We start from the raw sequence: 18,923 nt of genomic DNA, 5'->3' as shown, positions 1-18,923 counted from the left end.
TCAGGCAGGGTGTCCGGATGAATATGTGTTTTTTTAATGTTATTACCCGCTTGTATAAAACTCTCACAAAGTTCTTGAATGCCCTCAAAATGTTTGTCCCTAGGACAGAGGGAGAATGGGGAAATGTTGGGATAGTTAATTGTTTTGTATATTGGGTTATTTATATCATTAGGATGTAGATTATATTGTTTATCCTTCTCTTTTTTATCAAACGTAATTGAAAGAAATGGAGATAGGGATGCAAAGCAACTTACAGGTTTGATGTCGTTATTCAGAGAGCCCAGGAAGTCCGATCTGCTGACCTGCAGCTTCTCTGCTGTCTCCAGGTTCACCTCCACGGTGGCGCTGGCCTGCAACAAACCACACAAACACACAAACACAACACACACAAGTTGAGCGACAGCTGATAATGAGTTACTTTCATTCCTGGATGAACTCCACGGCCCTCGCTAATGAAATCCATTACATGAAGCATTGCACATTTAGATTGCACAATGTGTCAGGAGACAATGTACTCCCTCAGAGCAGAAAGGTCAGAGCGAGAGGAGGAGGGAGGGAAGAAAGTGTTTGGAGGAGTGAAGAGAAGCGTCACGGCCTTCAGACATGTGTAAGGCCCTTGTCTGTCATTTATCAACACCCCCTAATATCTGCTGCCCGTGTGTGTGTTTGTGTGGAGGGAGGAACACTTAACAGATGAGAAATGCACCTTATCTGTTTAGATGTGAGCCTATGCACCTGATAAAACACTTACGTGAGGACACAGACATACACATACCTGGGTGGCTAGTTATACTGGCACTATACAACAGTTTACAATTCCTGCGCCTTACAAACACACATGGCATTACTCCTCTGATTGCTTTCAACAATACTCCGAGCAGTTTATCGTGACAGCTCAGCCTTTTCCAACTCAAGTTTGCAGACATTCTTAAATGTATTTATTTAGCATTTCCTGTAACTTACTATTAATTTTTCTTTCTTTCTTTATATCTTGTACATATTCTGCTGTTCCTTGCCTACCTGTTCTTGTTATTTGCTGCCTCTTATGATATGATTTGAATTCACAGTATATGCACTTATTTTAATCAATTCTCTTTTTTCTTTAGGAATGGTGTTACTTAAAATGTTTTATTATTATTCCTATTCAGTGCCTGTGGCTTCTAAAACTCAAAGATATGCTGCTCCTATGGTTAAATATGAATATCTTCTGATGGGCATTTTCTTGACTTTTTTCAGATATCTTATATATAAAAATATTTCTTATAAAATAAAATACAGACAGCCAGAGTAATTGATAGTACACTTACTGTATAACTGTTCTGTGGCTATCATTGAAAGTTAATGGACATGGACTCACAAATAGATAGAGAATAACTGTGTGCAGTAAAGTACTTAATGTCCCCGGAGGACTCTGACCTTGATGTGTCTGTTCATGGCCGTGGACTGTGCGGCCCGGACCAGGCCCTCCAGCTCGGCACCGCTGTAGTTCTTGGTCTCCACCGCCAGCTCCTTAACGTCAACATCAGCGGACAGCAGATCATTCTGACGCATCCTCGCCGTGTGGATTTGGAGGATCTGAACGCGGCCCTTTTCATCAGGTAATCCTGGAAGAAGAGACAGGGACTTACATGGGACTTACAGCTTCAACAACAAAAAACAGACTTATTATGTGTCACCTCAAACTGATTGGACATAAATCATGAGTATTTGCTTATTGTTAAATATAATTGCAAAGTATTCTATGACTCGATCATCCATTGCAGGCATAATACACAGCAAACAGTGGCCTCTGTGGTGTGATGAGGTTTATCAAGCTTTGCAAAGTGAAGCGCTGTGTGAAGGAATAAAAAGACGTGATACCTTAACCCAGAAAAACAGAGAAGTTGGTCATTCTTTCTGCATTTTCCACTAATTTAATCTTTTGCATAAATATACAAGTTTAATCTTAAAAATGTATCTCAAACCCGAGCTCCATATTATTATTATTATTAGCAACGATTGGCCCTGGTGTGCCGTTGTAAAAACATTTATGTTGTCATTAATACTTTTTTATTCCCGTTTCAAGTCGGCTAAGAATGGATTAAACATCAAAGAGTGAAACCTTATCAGGGCTCTCTTCACTTCTTACCAATCTCCATCTTCACCTCCAGTCTTCCAGGTCTCAACAAGGCGTCATCTATCAGGTCAGGCCTGTTGGTCATACCTGAGGGAGGAACAGATGGCCAGTGAGTGGAAATGTGGGAAAGCAGAAGAAACTGATAAATGAGTGAGATGAAATGACACCTGTGAGTCTATAAGTGTGTTAATTTGTGGAAGAGGAGTTGAGAACGTGTGTGTTTATTTGTGTGTGAGCACCTATGACCAGGATGTTGTTGAGCTGCTCCACTCCGTCTATCTTAGAAAGCAGCTGGTTGACCACGGTGTCGTGGACGCCTGTGCTGCCTGCCATGCTGCCACGCTGTTTGCAGATTGCATCAATCTCATCCAATATGATGATGTGAAGGCCACTGTTCGCTCCGAGCTGTGCAGCAAAGAGAGGAGTGAACAGGATCTTATTTTGCTTTTCAAGGTCATAATTGGTGTGTTCGCCTAATATTCTGACAAATTATATTTTTAAATAATTTCCAAATCAAGAAGTGTTATTTCCTAATAGGTTTACACATGCTAGGAGAATGGCATGGTGCTTTGGTGCATAACAATAAAGGAGTTGAAAGATACAGAAAAATAAGAATATATATTAGAAAATATTTAAAGATATATATAAAGAAATACATTTCCGTTTTTCGAAAGTAGGAGAGTCTGAGAGTTTAGTACCACAGCAGTGTCCTTACATTTAACTAGACCATTTGGTAGCTAAAACACATTTTGCAAAGGAGATTTCACATGACCTTGTGAAGTTATTATAATAGTATTACAATCAATTCTGAGAATTTGAGTAATGTGACAATTACTTCCGTGTTAGAAAAAATCCATTGAATTCCAAAAACGTTTAGGCAATTCAATTAGGCAACATTTAAGTGATTAATTACAATTCAACTAAAGCAAAAGGTAGAATAACAGAAACAGAAAACACATACAACCATCTACTGGCTCTCCTTACAAATGCAGATATGTTTTTTTAAACAGTCAACTTTTTCAATGACTAGCTTTGGTTTGGCATCTTGCACCCTGACCTGAGAATCCACAGCGACCCTCAGCAGAGAGACATATGGAAGAATTGAGAGCGCAGCAGGGTGGGGGGTTATCCCTCCATCTACAGACCTGTCAGTTTCATTTAAAGCAGGTGTGGAGCTGTCCTTATTACACACTGGATGGTGTGTGTGTGAGTGTGTGTGTCTGTCTGTCTGTGTCTGTAGCTAGGTCTAATAGGAGGTCAAAGACAGCCCAGCCCCTCATTAAGTGGTGAGGAGTGAGTGTCTCCTCGTCACTGCTGTGTTTCAGTACAAAACTGCCACCCCCCTTTACAAAACACACACACAGAAACACACAAGAATTTTACCAAAATTATTATAACTATGTCTGGCTAAAGGGCATATCTTTCCACTCTTGGATAAATTAGGTTTTTTTTGTTTAGATAGCAATGCAGATCTAATAATAATAATAAAATATATTTCTATAGCGCTTTTCTTGAACCCAAAGATGCTTAGAGATCTGTGTTTCATAAGTATGAAGAGAGAATACTGTTCCAAGGGTATGTGTCAAACTCATTACTGGGGTGCCTCAGGGCTCCGTCCTGGGTCTGCTTCTTCTTGTCTCTGTACACTAATTCGCTCTCATGGCTTGTCCTACAACAGGGCTCATTCCTGGGCCCACATTGTTTTGTCTCTGTACACTCAAACTAATTCTGTCTTTTCCGAAGTCTGACAACAAATGTGGTCAAAGCCAGCTGAGCTTGTCTGGCTAACATATCCTGGAGGTGTAAACATTACTTGTTTGCTATCCTGTCTTGAAAATGCTAGAAAAAGCTCATGTTTGATATTAGGACTGCAGAATGTAAAATCTACTACTGCAGACGAAGAAACCCGGCTGTTTCGAATGCACTTGGTTAAATAAATACACTTTTCATTTCTGTATGTAACAGTTTGAAAGATTTGACTTATATGAAGCCAGTGCAGTAGCATCTAAGGTGGGTTGGCTAATTGAAAGCTGAGCTTATTGTAAATTGCTTTGGATTAAAACTTCATCACATTGTAGTTTTTTGCCATTTGGGTTCATCTATTATTTTATGCATGAGTATATATATACTATAATGTGTCCTCCTCCTCACCCTCTTCTGTTCGTCCTCTGCGTCTGCAAACAGCTTCCTGACGTTGGCTTCAGACTCTCCAACGTACTTGTTGAGGATCTCGGGGCCGTTGACGATCTTCGGCTCCCGGGCCTTAAGCATGTTGCCAATCTGTCGTGCCATCAGGGTTTTGCCGCAGCCTGGGGGTCCGTACAGCAGGATACCCTTCACATGCTTACAGCCTGGAGACACACACACAACGAGGGAGAGAGGAATGGAAGTCAAACTGAGAACAGGCTGTTCATTTTGTTATACTTACACAGAACATGTTTCTACTAGCTATATAGCTCAAACCTTTGCTACTGTAGGTCAAGCCCAATCAGATTATTTGTATATACTAACTTTTATTTATGAACAGGTGAGTGCTAGAACATAACAGCACAAAGGGATAAAAAGAAAGTCACAGGTACAGTTTAGACGTAACAACTAGGAGAAATTGTTAAAAGTCTAGATGATTATAACAATCTAATTTTCCCCAGTATGTATCCCCTTTGCCTTTTGAAGTACTACAATGGACATCACTTCCTACATTGAGGCAAAATAATTGATTATTCCTCGACATTTATTTATTTTCTCTTTTTTTAATTGTTGCTATTAAAATGTTCAAAAAGTGATGTGTCGCTTTGATCGATCACTTTATTGAAAATGTTCAAGGTTCAATAAAGTCATTTTTTTTTAGATTTAACATCCAGAATCTCGGAGACTAAATGCCCCTGTCCTTTCCATGGGTTGACAAATGGACATGACCAAAGAAACATTTGCATTATCCACCGTAACCAATCCATACCCCCTTCAGCCGTGAGTGATGAGAACCACTTAAATCAAGTCATATATCATAAAATAAAGAAACTAAAATCCACATTTTGCATTGGCTTTAGTGGAAGCCAAATTGTAGTTGAAGATTACTTGGCCCTAATAAAGAGTTGTCACATTAAGAGTCTAGATCATGATTTTAATACAAGGTAGCATAATCTGGAGAGTTACTCCAGTCATTCTCATCACTACGGACTTATTTTTTTAATTCAACCTCCATAAAGATCAAGTATGGAGACGGCAAACTCTCCACTCAAACAACTTCACAGTGTAGGTCTCGTAATGGCCTTTTGCACCTGCATTAATGACATTTAGCCCAGACTAATTGCGAGGCCCCAGATAACCATCTGAGCTGCCATTTGGGCCTGCTGAAGGAGAAGCAGGCAGGCTGACAGACAGGTGGGGGTGGGGGTGGAGGTGGGGTAAAAGTTATGTGGTTGTGTTTGGGAGAGAAAGCACTGAAGCTTCTGTCTGTCTGCTTCACCTCTCTGGGGAGCAAAGGGGAGACAAGGTGAAACTCTCAAAACCTTTGCTTCGCCACACACGCAAATTGTGCAGCGTACACACATACGCACGCCACCTCTCCGTCAGCACCCGCTCCCCCCCGCCCGCCAATTACAGCTTTACCTTTAGCTGGACGCCCTATCAGGGCATGCCATCTCATTACAGCAGCCAGCTGGCCAAAGCCAAAGGCCGACTGCTGCACACAAGCGGGCGGCTAAAGGTCAGCTCACACACTGCTGGACGCTGCCACAGGCCCCGGGCACTGTGCGTATGTGCACCAGATTTAAGTAGTGTGTGTGTTTGCCAAGCTCAGAGGTCTTTACAACAGGTTTTTACAAGACCTTAGAAGTGAGGATTAGAACAGATGTGATTGTATGTGTGGGAAAGGAGTTTTTTTGTGTGTGTATGAGTCACAAAGAAGACTACCTGATGGACTTTGCAAAGTGAATCACCGCGGTAATCTGACAGCTGTCAAAGATCTATTAATGAGCATGAGCAGGGATCACCGGCAGAGTTTTATTTATGGTCGAGTCACAACAATCTGCCTATTGTCGATTGTTGAGTTTCACTGATTCGCGTAAAGATTCATTCGTCAAAGTAATAATTCATAGTTTGGTTTGTCATAATATTGGTGTAAGGATTAACCACAAGCTAAATATAATAACTGAAAACAGTGATTATTTTGTTGGCAGGTATAACTAATCTTGTGAATGCTGAAAGACAGAAGAGACACCAGTGTTTCTCACAACTTAACTATTGTGTGGTTTTCTGCTCCTTGCAGCTGTTAAAAAAAGCACGATGAGGTAATAGCCACATCAATTATACATTAGTTTTGTACGTGAAAGGTCACCCACACAATTATAAATACACATTTGTCCTCTTACCTGTTTGAGGTGTTTGGAAATATATATTATGTTTTGTGAGACTATATCAATTCTCAAAAATAATGTATTGATTTTAATGAATAATGTTAGATTTTGCATTGTTTTTGTATGTTGGGTATTGCAGAGACTCAGAACACAGATTCCACTGTATTGCAAAAAAAGGAAAACAACTTGACTCCAACGTTATGCATATAGGGGTGTGTTCTTTATACTATGCCAGCTTTCCTAAAACTAGATAATTGTTTTGAATAGCTATATTTTGCCTTGCTTATAGTATCGCAATATATTGAATAGTAAGACCTATCCTATCAACAGACTTTTGCCAATACACAACCTTAATTATTATCATCCCTTTTTATTATTATTTTAATTTGTCAAGTTTATATATCTTATTTGATCTTTTTATTGCACATTCTTATATTTATAAAATATATTATACTGTATTTTATTCATTTTAAAATGGACAATCTCGTGAAATCATCATCTGCCTTCCATCCCGACTTTGAAATGAGGAAGAACAGACACAAACAAATAAATAAGTGATGGCTGGTTAGAGAGGAACGAGGGAAACTCACCCATCTGTTCTACTATGTCCGGAGGGAAGACTCTGGAGGCGAAGGCTCGGCGGAAGATGTCAGAAAACTCTTTGTCGAGGCCGCCAATACCCATCTTCTCAAAGTTCCAGTCTGGGCTGATGATGGCCTGGCGGGACCCTCGGGTCTTGGCTTTACCTGAGGGGGTGACACAAAAGAAAATAAATGCTCAAAATGTGAGACTTATGATCAGCTAGAAAGCCCGATGTTCTCTGATTGAAAGGCATGTTGTCTTTAAATGAACAGATGCTGTTGTTGTTCTGAGTGCAGAAAGGATTGTTCGCTGAGATAGAACTTTGTCGCTACACAAGGTAAGTTCAAGGTTATACCTTTCAATAGATTGTTGTTATATTTATAAAGACAGAACCTTTTTCAAGATTAAACATTGATGTGAAGGTGAACTGCCCGTCAGGTAGACTTGTATATTGAGCCACTTCGATAAAATGTAAGAGGAAAAAAGAGCAGAGAGCGCCCCCTTGTGATATTGTGGGAAATCGCCCTACAGCCAGTAAATGTAAAAATACACTTTTCTAGTTCATAAATAAGTGTGAGGTTTGCAGGGATTTCAGAAAGGCACCATCTTCTAATTTAATGTCAGCTTTAGTGGCTGTATTTAACATTTGCACAGGACGTAAGATGAAGGTTAGAACCACGAAAGATGCAAAGATGGATACATTTGACTGTTGAGAGTCTCTGAGTATCGTTACAAAGTATTTGCCTATTTATTCTATGTTATTTAGTAATACATCCTGTGAACAAATTATAAAAGAATAATGGACAATCACAAACAATTTCCTTGAAGATGATGAAAGAAGTTTTTCAAGTGTTTAAAATATATGTTGTTGATACTTACCAACCAGGGTAATGGATGAGGTCTCTGACTTCTCAAAAATCACCTGACTGTTTCCTAGCAACAAACCTATCTCTATCTGGGGAAGAGAGAAGAAGGAGGATTATCATGTGGGAAAAGGACAATGAGCAGTAACCTATACATATACACAAAAAGAGTCACATCCAGTTGAAACACTTATAAATTCAACTACATGGGGTTTAAATTGTGTACATTAGTAATACCATGTATTTAGGCATGGTAAATAATATCATGAACATCATGGGAAAAGACGCTTTGTTCTCCAGATACCTTTGGTTTCTTGCCAGGCTCATTCTCTCCTCTCAGGATGCTGGGGTCCATGGCCTCAATATCCTTTATCAGCAAGCCAAACAGCTTATCACAGAAACTAAACACCAGCTGAAGATAAAGAACAGAGAGAAAACAACAACATTTAGAGTCCATCCGAGATAGACAGAACAACAACTTTGAATTAATCCAAACAAAGAGAACAAAGTGTTGCTATTGTATTGGGACATTAAGTAAATAAACAAAACCCAAGCATTTGAAACACTTCATTTGGCTGCTCTTGTTAAGCATGTTTGTGTTTTTGCTGATAACAAACATCACATTCTGTTGTTCATTCTTGTATGATCCTAACGTCATTCTGACCGCGACAAAACGGTCGTCAGTCATTCCCAAATATGGGAGCACGTCTGGTTTGAATGAATATTCAGATGGCACATGATTATCCCCTCCGAGCCCCCGGCACCTGCTGGCCGACGCTGAAGGCCTGGCTGTTGAAGTGCTGGATGAACTCGCAGGCCATGTTGTCAGAGTCGTAGGGGTTGCTGTCCACACTCTTCTTCTGCAGGAAGTCAATTTCCACCGTCATGGTGCTTATACAATGTTTGGACTTGTCAAACTTGTAGTTTGTTACTAGAAAGGGATTAAAAACACAATGGATGGTGAGTTTTTTTATTATAAAACCACCACATTTAGAATATTACTAATAAGGTTAATTATTCCTCTTCAGAGGGCAGCAATTCACAACACGTTTTTTCCTTTAGGATTTCACGAGAATACATCTTCCTTTCTCCCACTGTCGAATTGAAATTTAAGCCGCATTCATTTCTTTGTATGGCCACTTGGGGGAACAGGAATAAACTGAAGGACTAACATCTGACATATTATGAAGAATTGTTCCTGCCGGAATGAGTTGCATAGAGTAGAGTTTAAGGGTCGGAAAGCAATGCACGATAAGAAGCTAAAGCGCATCAACGAGCTGGAGGAAACTGCAAGTAGGTTTTGCCTCTACAACCCTGCCCCTACAACCCTGCCCCTACAACCCTGCCTCTCCAACCCTGCCTCTCCAACCCTGCCTCTCCAACCCTGCCCCTACAACCCTGCCCCTACAACCCTGCCCCTACAACCCTGCCCCTACAACCCTGCCCCTACAACCCTGCCCCTACAACCCTGCCCCTACAACCCTGCCCCTACAACCCTGCCCCTACAACCCTGCCTCTCCAACCCTGCCCCTACAACCCTGCCCCTACAACCCTGCCCCTACAACCCTGCCCCTACAACCCTGCCCCTACAACCCTGCCCCTACAACCCTGCCCCTACAACCCTGCCTCTCCAACCCTGCCCCTACAACCCTGCCTCTCCAACCCTGCCCCTACAACCCTGCCCCTACAACCCTGCCTCTACAACCCTGCCCCTACAACCCTGCCTCTACAACCCTGCCTCTACAACCCTGCCTCTCCAACCCTGCCCCTACAACCCTGCCTCTCCAACCCTGCCCCTACAACCCTGCCTCTCCAACCCTGCCTCTCCAACCCTGCCCCTCCAACCCTGCCCCTACAACCCTGCCCCTACAACCCTGCCCCTACAACCCTGCCCCTACAACCCTGCCTCTCCAACCCTGCCCCTACAACCCTGCCCCTACAACCCTGCCTCTCCAACCCTGCCCCTACAACCCTGCCCCTACAACCCTGCCCCTACAACCCTGCCCCTACAACCCTGCCCCTACAACCCTGCCCCTACAACCCTGCCCCTACAACCCTGCCCCTACAACCCTGCCCCTACAACCCTGCCCCTACAACCCTGCCTCTCCAACCCCTGCCCCTACAACCCTGCCCCTACAACCCTGCCTCTCCAACCCTGCCTCTACAACCCTGCCTCTCCAACCCTGCCCCTACAACCCTGCCCCTACAAACCCTGCCTCTCCAACCCTGCCTCTCCAACCCTGCCCCCTACAACCCTGCCCCTACAACCCTGCCCCTACAACCCTGCCCCTCCAACCCTGCCCCCTACAACCCTGCCCCTACAACCCTGCCCCTACAACCCTGCCTCTACAACCCTGCCCCTACAACCCTGCCCCTACAACCCTGCCCCTACAACCCTGCCCCTCCAACCCTGCCCCTACAACCCTGCCCCTACAACCCTGCCCCTACAACCCTGCCCCTACAACCCTGCCCCTACAACCCTGCCTCTCCAACCCTGCCCCTACAACCCTGCCCCTACAACCCTGCCCCTACAACCCTGCCTCTCCAACCCTGCCCCTACAACCCTGCCTCTCCAACCCTGCCCCTACAACCCTGCCTCTACAACCCTGCCTCTCCAACCCTGCCTCTCCAACCCTGCCCCTACAACCCTGCCTCTCCAACCCTGCCTCTCCAACCCTGCCCCTACAACCCTGCCCCTACAACCCTGCCCCTACAACCCTGCCCCTCCAACCCTGCCCCTACAACCCTGCCCCTACAACCCTGCCTCTACAACCCTGCCCCTACAACCCTGCCCCTACAACCCTGCCCCTACAACCCTGCCCCTCCAACCCTGCCCCTCCAACCCTGCCCCTACAACCCCTGCCCCTACAACCCTGCCCCTACAACCCTGCCCCTACAACCCTGCCCCTACAACCCTGCCTCTCCAACCCTGCCCCTACAACCCTGCCCCTACAACCCTGCCTCTCCAACCCTGCCCCTACAACCCTGCCCCTACAACCCTGCCCCTACAACCCCTGCCCCTACAACCCTGCCTCTCCAACCCTGCCCCTACAACCCTGCCCCTACAACCCTGCCTCTCCAACCCTGCCCCTACAACCCTGCCTCTCCAACCCTGCCCCTACAACCCTGCCCCTACAACCCTGCCCCTACAACCCTGCCCCTACAACCCTGCCCCTACAACCCTGCCCCTCCAACCCTGCCTCTACAACCCTGCCTCTACAACCCTGCCTCTCCAACCCTGCCCCTACAACCCTGCCTCTCCAACCCTGCCCCTACAACCCTGCCCCTACAACCCTGCCTCTCCAACCCTGCCTCTCCAACCCTGCCTCTCCAACCCTGCCCCTACAACCCTGCCCCTACAACCCCTGCCCCTACAACCCTGCCCCTACAACCCTGCCTCTACAACCCTGCCCCCTACAACCCTGCCCCTACAACCCTGCCTCTACAACCCTGCCCCTACAACCCTGCCCCTACAACCCTGCCCCTACAACCCTGCCCCTACAACCCTGCCTCTACAACCCTGCCCCTACAACCCTGCCCCTACAACCCTGCCTCTCCAACCCTGCCTCTACAACCCTGCCTCTCCAACCCTGCCCCTACAACCCTGCCCCTACAACCCTGCCCCTACAACCCTGCCCCTACAACCCTGCCTCTACAACCCCTAAAGATCTTGTGTCATCTAATTGTTTTTCCTAATATAACAATCTGCAGCTTTTAGATAAATACGTTTTATTCAACATAATAACTGCAAGGAAAACAGATTTCTCGACACAGCTTTAAAACAGCAAATGAGACCTTGTTAAGTCTCTAGATGTGTTCCTTTCATTCCTGCTCCAGTACATTGTCCACAGTATTTAAAAACAGAGCTGCAGACTGAATCTTAAAAAGGTGATTCATATAACAAGCTTTACTGTACACAATACATTGTGACTGAAACCCCTTCACATGTATCCATCCGCACAAATGCATGGAAACAGAAAACTATTTCCAGTACGTTCACTTCATGGCTTCAGAAAGCTTTTGTATCGCCGATCACAACTGAATATCCCACATATCTACTATCTTCTTTTAGAATGATGGTATGATTATGTTCAATTAGACACTAACTCAATCTAATCCTTTCACTGCGATAAAACTAAATCAGCAACACAACATGCAGTTCTTGTTCTTGACATGACTTGTGGAGCCCCATTCAAATTCTCTGCATCGTGAAAATTGTGAAAATGAGATATACTGTAATTGTCTCATCTCTAGTTTAGCATGATGTATCCACCGCCGCTAATTAGACAAATAACCCTTAAAATACTGCTTCAATAATCTTGCAGGAGACACTGCTATAAACATTCTATGCATTTCTGATATGCTTGCTTTACACTGAAAGAGACAGGGGATGTTCCTTTGATCACATGATAAGAAAGGGCCATGGCTTTTTTTAAGACCATGTCAAAAAAGATAATAGGCACCATGAGGCTTTTTCACTCAGTGGATTATATTTTCATTCCTCCCTTTCACTCCTGATATGCAGACAGCATCATAATAGCGCCCATCATTTTGGGCACCGTTTGGCCTAAGGGAGCGGAGTGAAAATACTTCATCAAAGAACATCATATTCTCTTTCTCTGGATGCCGGCCAGCTGCGCGGTGACACCACCTGCTCATATTGTTCCACCGTCTCTCCCCGCGCTGGGTGAAGCATGTTCAATCCACCGCTCATGACACCTGAATAAAAGCTCAAACCCCTAAGCCAACGCTTAATTAGTCATGTGAAGGATATGACCGTCACAAGTCAGCACGGTGAGACGTGTCACAGACTGCAGACTTTAAAGTCACTCGCATGGAAGTAGTTTGAGGGCAAGGGTTGGTATAATGTTTCTGCTGCAGCCAGGTGTCGGAGACTCAAAAGATATTTCGTGATAAAAGAGAAAGACCGTCTCGTCAAAAGATGACAAATGAATGACAGTCATTACAAAAGGCTGAAAGAACAATCAGAAGTCTGTGAGGCAACCCTGTTACCAACAGCAACACCTTTATAATATAGTCTATAAGAAGCGCAGCAGATTAACTAGTAGATTGTAGCATGGAGTGTAAGCAGACTGCAGCATGTGTTCGTGGTGATAAAGGAACACGTTACCCAGTGCGCGTGTGGCTTATTAACAGGAAAGCTTCATTGCTGGTTTTGGTCTTTTTATGTGATTTCTTTGGGATTGGAATCATCTAGAAAAGTGGCAGTGTTATGCTATAACCATGAAGCCTACCTTTAACCTCTTGTCCAATCGATAGGCCGGCCCATTTTCTCTGTTTAGAAGAAAAGCAAGTGATTAATTTAGAAGCACGTCTCGTTTTTTTCTTTTTGTATTAAGACACAATATTGCAGAAAAAAGAAAAAAGGCAATTTTTTACCATAAACAAGGAAACTAGATTTCCCAGAAGATTTAAACTATACTTTATACTTGACATGTTTTAAAAACATCAGTGTAACGTTCCTCTGCAACTTGGTCTTATTGTCACATCTTTATTCGCCTGTTGACATTTCACACAAGCTGGGTTTCTGACATGGGGACCAATGATGGCAGTCCTGTCAAACGATCGGCCAATCAACCAATAGACAGTGTTTATTGAATCCTTGTGGTACAATAAGACCGTGTTGAGGAGGTTACAGTAGTACCTGTGTGCCGTTGTGGCTGCCTTAAAGACGGCGGAAGAGCAGGCAGAGAAAGGCGAGGCAAAAAAGGAAGAAGCAGTAACACACACACATTGAGACACACGGAGAAGTCCGAGCAGAGAGCGCACAGCAACACACACACGAGAGTATATGAGGTCACATATTGATATCAAGATTAAGATGATATAATGTTTGCAAAACTGATATTTGAATACATTTAGCAGCTTTCAACTCCATGCAAGTGTTGAACAGTGCTTTGTTCAGGAAACCCCCGGTTCAAATGCTAGACAGAAAACAGGAATATTTATTTTATTCTACAAGTAACATCAAGCAACCGAGATAAATGGTTAGCTACAGTATATCAAATTAACCATTGTTATTATTTCCCGCCACATAACCAATATATTTGAGATTCATTCTGCAGAATACAGTTCAGCAGCGACGCACAGCCACCCTCAGGCAACACCGTGACCACGTGGCGGTAACATGCTGCCACTCCGTAGTGAGGCGTACCTGTGGCAGGCTGAAGGCGATGGTCCCGGCGTTAACACTGGGGTGCTTCCTCAGGGTGAACACGTACATGTGGGCTACATTGCGCACAGTCACATGTCTGTATTGAGATCAAAACAGAACAAAGGATTCAACGTGATATACAGTAGAGATAGCAACCCAGATGTTACTGTGTTTCCAGATGTTCCTACTCACTGTTCAAACTGTGGCTCCTTGTCGTTGATGACGGCACAGTTGGTCAGGGACAGCTCGTCCGTCGGGCACCGAGCCGCCTGCATGAACTGGAACCAGAGCAGAGAAATGGAAACAGTGACTCGACTGGGGGGGTCGTCTCTGTGGACAGTATGTCAATGATTTAAGGTTTTGAAAGCAAAATGTAGTAAGGATAAAATAAGACATTTAGAGATCTTTTCTTTCAACTAAGTAGCAACCATATGATTAATACGTTTTGGTTAGAAGTACAATATAGTTTTCCTTTTTATTTGCTACCATCTGTGATGCTATACATGAAAGCTAGTTTAAAGTGCTGCAGTATTGAGTGGTCAAACCTGGACATGAGCCAGCATGTTCTGCACTTCCTGTTCTCTTGTTTTGAAGCCAGTTATTTATTTTAATAGGTATTAGGTAAGATCTTTAAAATAAGGTCTGTGGTTCATACAAGCTCAAGACATGACACGTTTTGTTCCATCACATAAAATACATCAGGAAATACATCCACTCCTGAATTCAAACTATTTATTCAAGTGAAAAAAGGCTGTTGGCAAGTGGCTAAAGGACACTACAGAGGTTGTCAGGGCCCTTAGACGTCAACAGCGCAAAGATGATAAACGAGTGGTGCGAGCGTACTGTCGTTCATTTATAGCTTTAGCTTTTTGACTTCTGTCGATTGCATTAACGCTATGTCCATTTGTAAGAGTATCTTACCAATAAGATAAAGCGTGCAACATCTTTAAAGGCCAACACGTCTTTTTCCCCGCTAATGAATGCAACAGAGCTTTCTCCACAATAATCCAAGGGAATAATCCTATTGACTTGTTGTTGTTGTTGTTGTTGCTGACAGACCCAGGGTGATGCTCACTTCCTGGTTGGCCTACAGACATACACCGTCCTCCTCACAGCACTATATGTTGGACTGTTACGGAAGAGAATTCACCGTGTTTACAGTTGGTATGCATGGTTCTTTAGTAGCTCAACACTCTTGTGACTTTGCATCCAGTCCCCTCTAGTTCAGAGATCATGCTTGCAAAACCTCCATTACACGCATGTTGCTATGGTGATCTCTTTACACTGCTAAAGCCTCCTGAGAGCTTAAGCACACTGGAAACTTCCAGAGAGGTCTGAAGCTCCGTTCTTTTTTTAAATGTGAAGTGCCTGTGTGTGGAGTGTACGCTCAGCCTCCTCTGTGTATTGCTGATGTATTCTCCTGGCTTTCATTGGTAATGTCCAAGTGGTTTACAGCCATTGTATTTGCTTGAATAGAGTGAATACATGTTTGTCAAACACACAAGAAAAAGGTTCCTTTTGTCTTTCCGATATATTTCAATGAACTGCACGGATGGTCTGAGAAATGCAACCCTGCTCGAGTGGGGAAACCATGATGTGCTGCAGACAGTGGACATATTGAATTTAAATTGACTTGTTTTATCAGCTTTATCAAGCATGAAAGTGACCCAATCAAGCTTATGGCGATTCATGTTTTTCAGCAATATCTCATTTTGTGCCCTCTTTTTTCTCAGTTGCATTATGCTATCAAGCGGGAAATTGCAGGTGGGTTTTTGGATCTTGCTTCCAACTGAGACAAATAAGGGGATACATTACCTCCCTGAAGTTTCTCCCATGTTCCCCTTTAAACTGTGGGGTTTCTTTGGTCAAAGGACAAAGGGTGTCGTATTGTCATACTGATATTCTCTACACACTGTGAAGTCCACTGAGACAAATGTAACATTTGTGATATTGGGCTATATAAATAAACATTGATTGATTGATATTATGCAATATTGTAGTTCATACTTACATATTTGGTTTCTACTAGGACATTATTAAATGCTTTTAATGTTCAAATAAATCTAAATGATTTGACTGATATGGTCTGTCTGAATATGCCTGTGTCCCTCTCTGTCTAACACACTTAGTGGTGCATTTCTACGAAGGAAGTATTTAAGCTTTGGGAGATTCTAAGATGGGAGGCCGTTTATTCTAAAGAACCTTCATGTGTGGCAGGGGGACATCTGAATGTCTTGCTGAGTCGCAATGTGTGTGATTTATATATATTTAGAAAGTGTGTACAAAGTAATGCACAAGGCAATCATATGACCATCCCTATAAAACCAAGGTAGCTAAAAGTGACGTGTCAATCACTAGGTAGACCTAAAGCATACCAAGATACATCATCTATTTTACTCTACATGGAAGCTAAGTAACAAAATAAGCAATGTGCCGTATCAAAAAAAGACTTGCATTTATCCATGTGACTGTAGTAATCATTTATGTAGGAGGTAGGGTCATTTTCTCAATAGACTTTTACACAATCACACTTCTTTTTGAAAACAAGTGAACCTAACCCCTGCAGGACTTGATAAAGAATTCATCTTTGAAAAACATCCTCATACTGTAAACTGCACTTTTCACAGCTTAAACTGAAGCTTGACTTTAAAGCAACCCAACGGAAGTTTCATGTAAGTTTAGTTCTTTCACTCGTAGCTCAGGCTGCGGGGGCGCTAGAGACAGGAGCACGTTGATGCGACCTTCCTAGCCGGAGATATGGCCGCATTTTACAATAAACTTCCGTTGGGTGGCTTAAAAACTCAATCGCAAATCGAATCGCAATCGCAATATCTGTCAGAAAATCGCAATTAGATTATTTCCCCAAATCGTGCAACCCTAATTTAGATTAACTATATTGTTATAAATTTGAAGGATTAAACATTTTAAACACATTTCAGTATGATGAAATGTTGAATTGAAACATCCTCAACAATTGAAATGCAATTCATTCTTCCAAGTGAAAAGGAAATGGAATTGATGTCCACTAACCACCACTTGGCAAGTGAGATGCAGTTCACAGCTCTGAACAAGAAGCTAGTGGACTATTTTTTCTCAAACTATCTAAACCAGTTTCAACCCCATCTAAAAAAATAATAATCCTGCAGCACTCATTTTAATTGTCAATAAATTGTTTCTGTTACTTCTATTACACACAGGTGTCAAGAATGTAATGGCTCTAGCTTCTCTTACATGAATACTACCTGTTTTTATTAGCCTTCTGTGATATCAAACTGATTGTTTGGGGGGATTTTAGACTGTTGGCTGAACTAAAAATATGATTTAAAATTGTTGAACATTCTGGTGATTATTTGCTATATCATCTGTTAACCTCTCCATCCTATTTTCTTACAGTCCAAGGTGAAGTCTTTTAATATCTTGTTGTGTCAGTCCTAAACACTTAAATATATACTGTATAATGTTATGCAAGCGAGAACATCTAGAAATATCCATGCCGGTAATAGACTGCAACAACTGCAACCATTTCACTTTCAACTAGGTGTACACAGACGTGGGAGATTTACTTAGATCTTGAGTAAAAGTAGAAGTACCAGAGTGTAGGAATAAGTCAAATTCCTGCATTAAAAATGTTACTCAAAAAGTAAAACAGTATTGGTATATAAATATACTTAAAGTACCAAAAGTAATACTTCTCATTATGCATATTGGCCCATTTCAGAATCATATATGACATGTTTTTATTATAATTTATCACAGCTGGTAAAGGAGTAACTAACTTGAAATACTTAATTTAATGCTGGGTAGCTTGTCAATTTAATCTAGATGTAACTAAAGTGTTATTTAAGTACTGATCATATTTGTTATCGTTAACAGCAAAGTAACTAAAGGTACTACGTTAATGTTGTGGAGTAAAAGTACACTATTTATCTCTGAATTGTAGTGGAGTAGAGGTACAAAAGTAGCATACAATGGAAATACTCAAGTAATGTACAAGTAGCTCAAGTACATTACTTGAGTAAATGTACTTAGTTACTTAACACCACTGGGTCTGCAGCTAATAAACTGAAACGTATGCGTAGACTGCTGCATAGAGTCATTCTAAAAACACTGCGACTTCCTGTACACTGCAGTTACTTTAAAAATGGCCACTGCTATAGGTAGTAAATTGACTATTCAACACAAATTCGATTAATCTTACTGCACTTCTGGTTCCCATTAAATACAGTCAACACTTCATTCATGCGATCATTGGTTTAGTCTTTCATACGGAGCTGTATTAACTGCATCATTTGTTTCCATCAAAGTACATATTGACCATACATTTTGCGGGACAAGCAGCTTTGTGGCTGATACGTATATGAAGTTATAGGCTATCTAGAACAACATCAGTGATAGCACTACATGCTAGCAGTAGTCACAAGATACTCCGTTCCACTTCCGGGCTACGAAGTTTTGAATGACATCTGACTCTGCCACACTGGCTAAGTGCTGTGCTGGCTCACTTTACGTGTACAAAAAAAGCTTCTCGTTCCTCACGTCCACGTTAGGTTAATTATTCACTTGTTTCTGTTCGTGTTGTGTTGAAATTGTCATATTTGCTTCAAAGAAACTCACCCGGTCGGTCATCTTTGTGCTTTTTTTTTTTTTTTAAACTCCGGTTCAAGTGCAATTCAGCAGAAACCTTCCGCTGACAGAACAACTGCACAACTGAGAAAGTGACGTGCGGAGAGGCGGGACCTGTTGACGCAGATGATGTCATCACGCACAGGAACCGTAGGGAAGTCAGGCGAGTAGATGCGCACTTCACCTCTTTCCTCAGCTGACTCTGAAGT

General features: G+C 42.7%; 1 protein-coding gene across 1 annotated transcript in view; it reads right to left on the bottom strand.

The window, feature by feature from the left end:
• Positions 1-18,847, bottom strand: part of LOC117464829 (vesicle-fusing ATPase-like) — a 32,887-nt gene extending 14,040 nt beyond the window's left edge. Inside the window, exons 1-13 of the mRNA XM_034107535.2 lie at positions 18,706-18,847; positions 14,284-14,369; positions 14,092-14,188; positions 13,172-13,211; positions 8,681-8,847; positions 8,221-8,328; positions 7,933-8,008; positions 7,062-7,217; positions 4,268-4,467; positions 2,356-2,521; positions 2,129-2,203; positions 1,417-1,604; positions 255-350 (exon numbers count right to left, since the gene is read on the bottom strand). Of these exons, the coding sequence (XP_033963426.1) occupies positions 255-350; positions 1,417-1,604; positions 2,129-2,203; positions 2,356-2,521; positions 4,268-4,467; positions 7,062-7,217; positions 7,933-8,008; positions 8,221-8,328; positions 8,681-8,847; positions 13,172-13,211; positions 14,092-14,188; positions 14,284-14,369; positions 18,706-18,717 (1,467 nt within the window). The 5' untranslated portion in view covers positions 18,718-18,847. The remainder of the gene's footprint in view (positions 1-254; positions 351-1,416; positions 1,605-2,128; positions 2,204-2,355; positions 2,522-4,267; positions 4,468-7,061; positions 7,218-7,932; positions 8,009-8,220; positions 8,329-8,680; positions 8,848-13,171; positions 13,212-14,091; positions 14,189-14,283; positions 14,370-18,705) is intronic.
• Positions 18,848-18,923: the final 76 nt, after the last annotated feature.

Source organism: Pseudochaenichthys georgianus, chromosome 19 (genome assembly GCF_902827115.2).
Source record: "Pseudochaenichthys georgianus chromosome 19, fPseGeo1.2, whole genome shotgun sequence".
Classification (NCBI taxonomy): Eukaryota; Metazoa; Chordata; class Actinopteri; order Perciformes; family Channichthyidae; genus Pseudochaenichthys; species Pseudochaenichthys georgianus.
The sequence above is the reverse complement of the archived record's forward strand: the minus strand, read 5'-3'. Positions and strand labels throughout refer to the sequence as shown.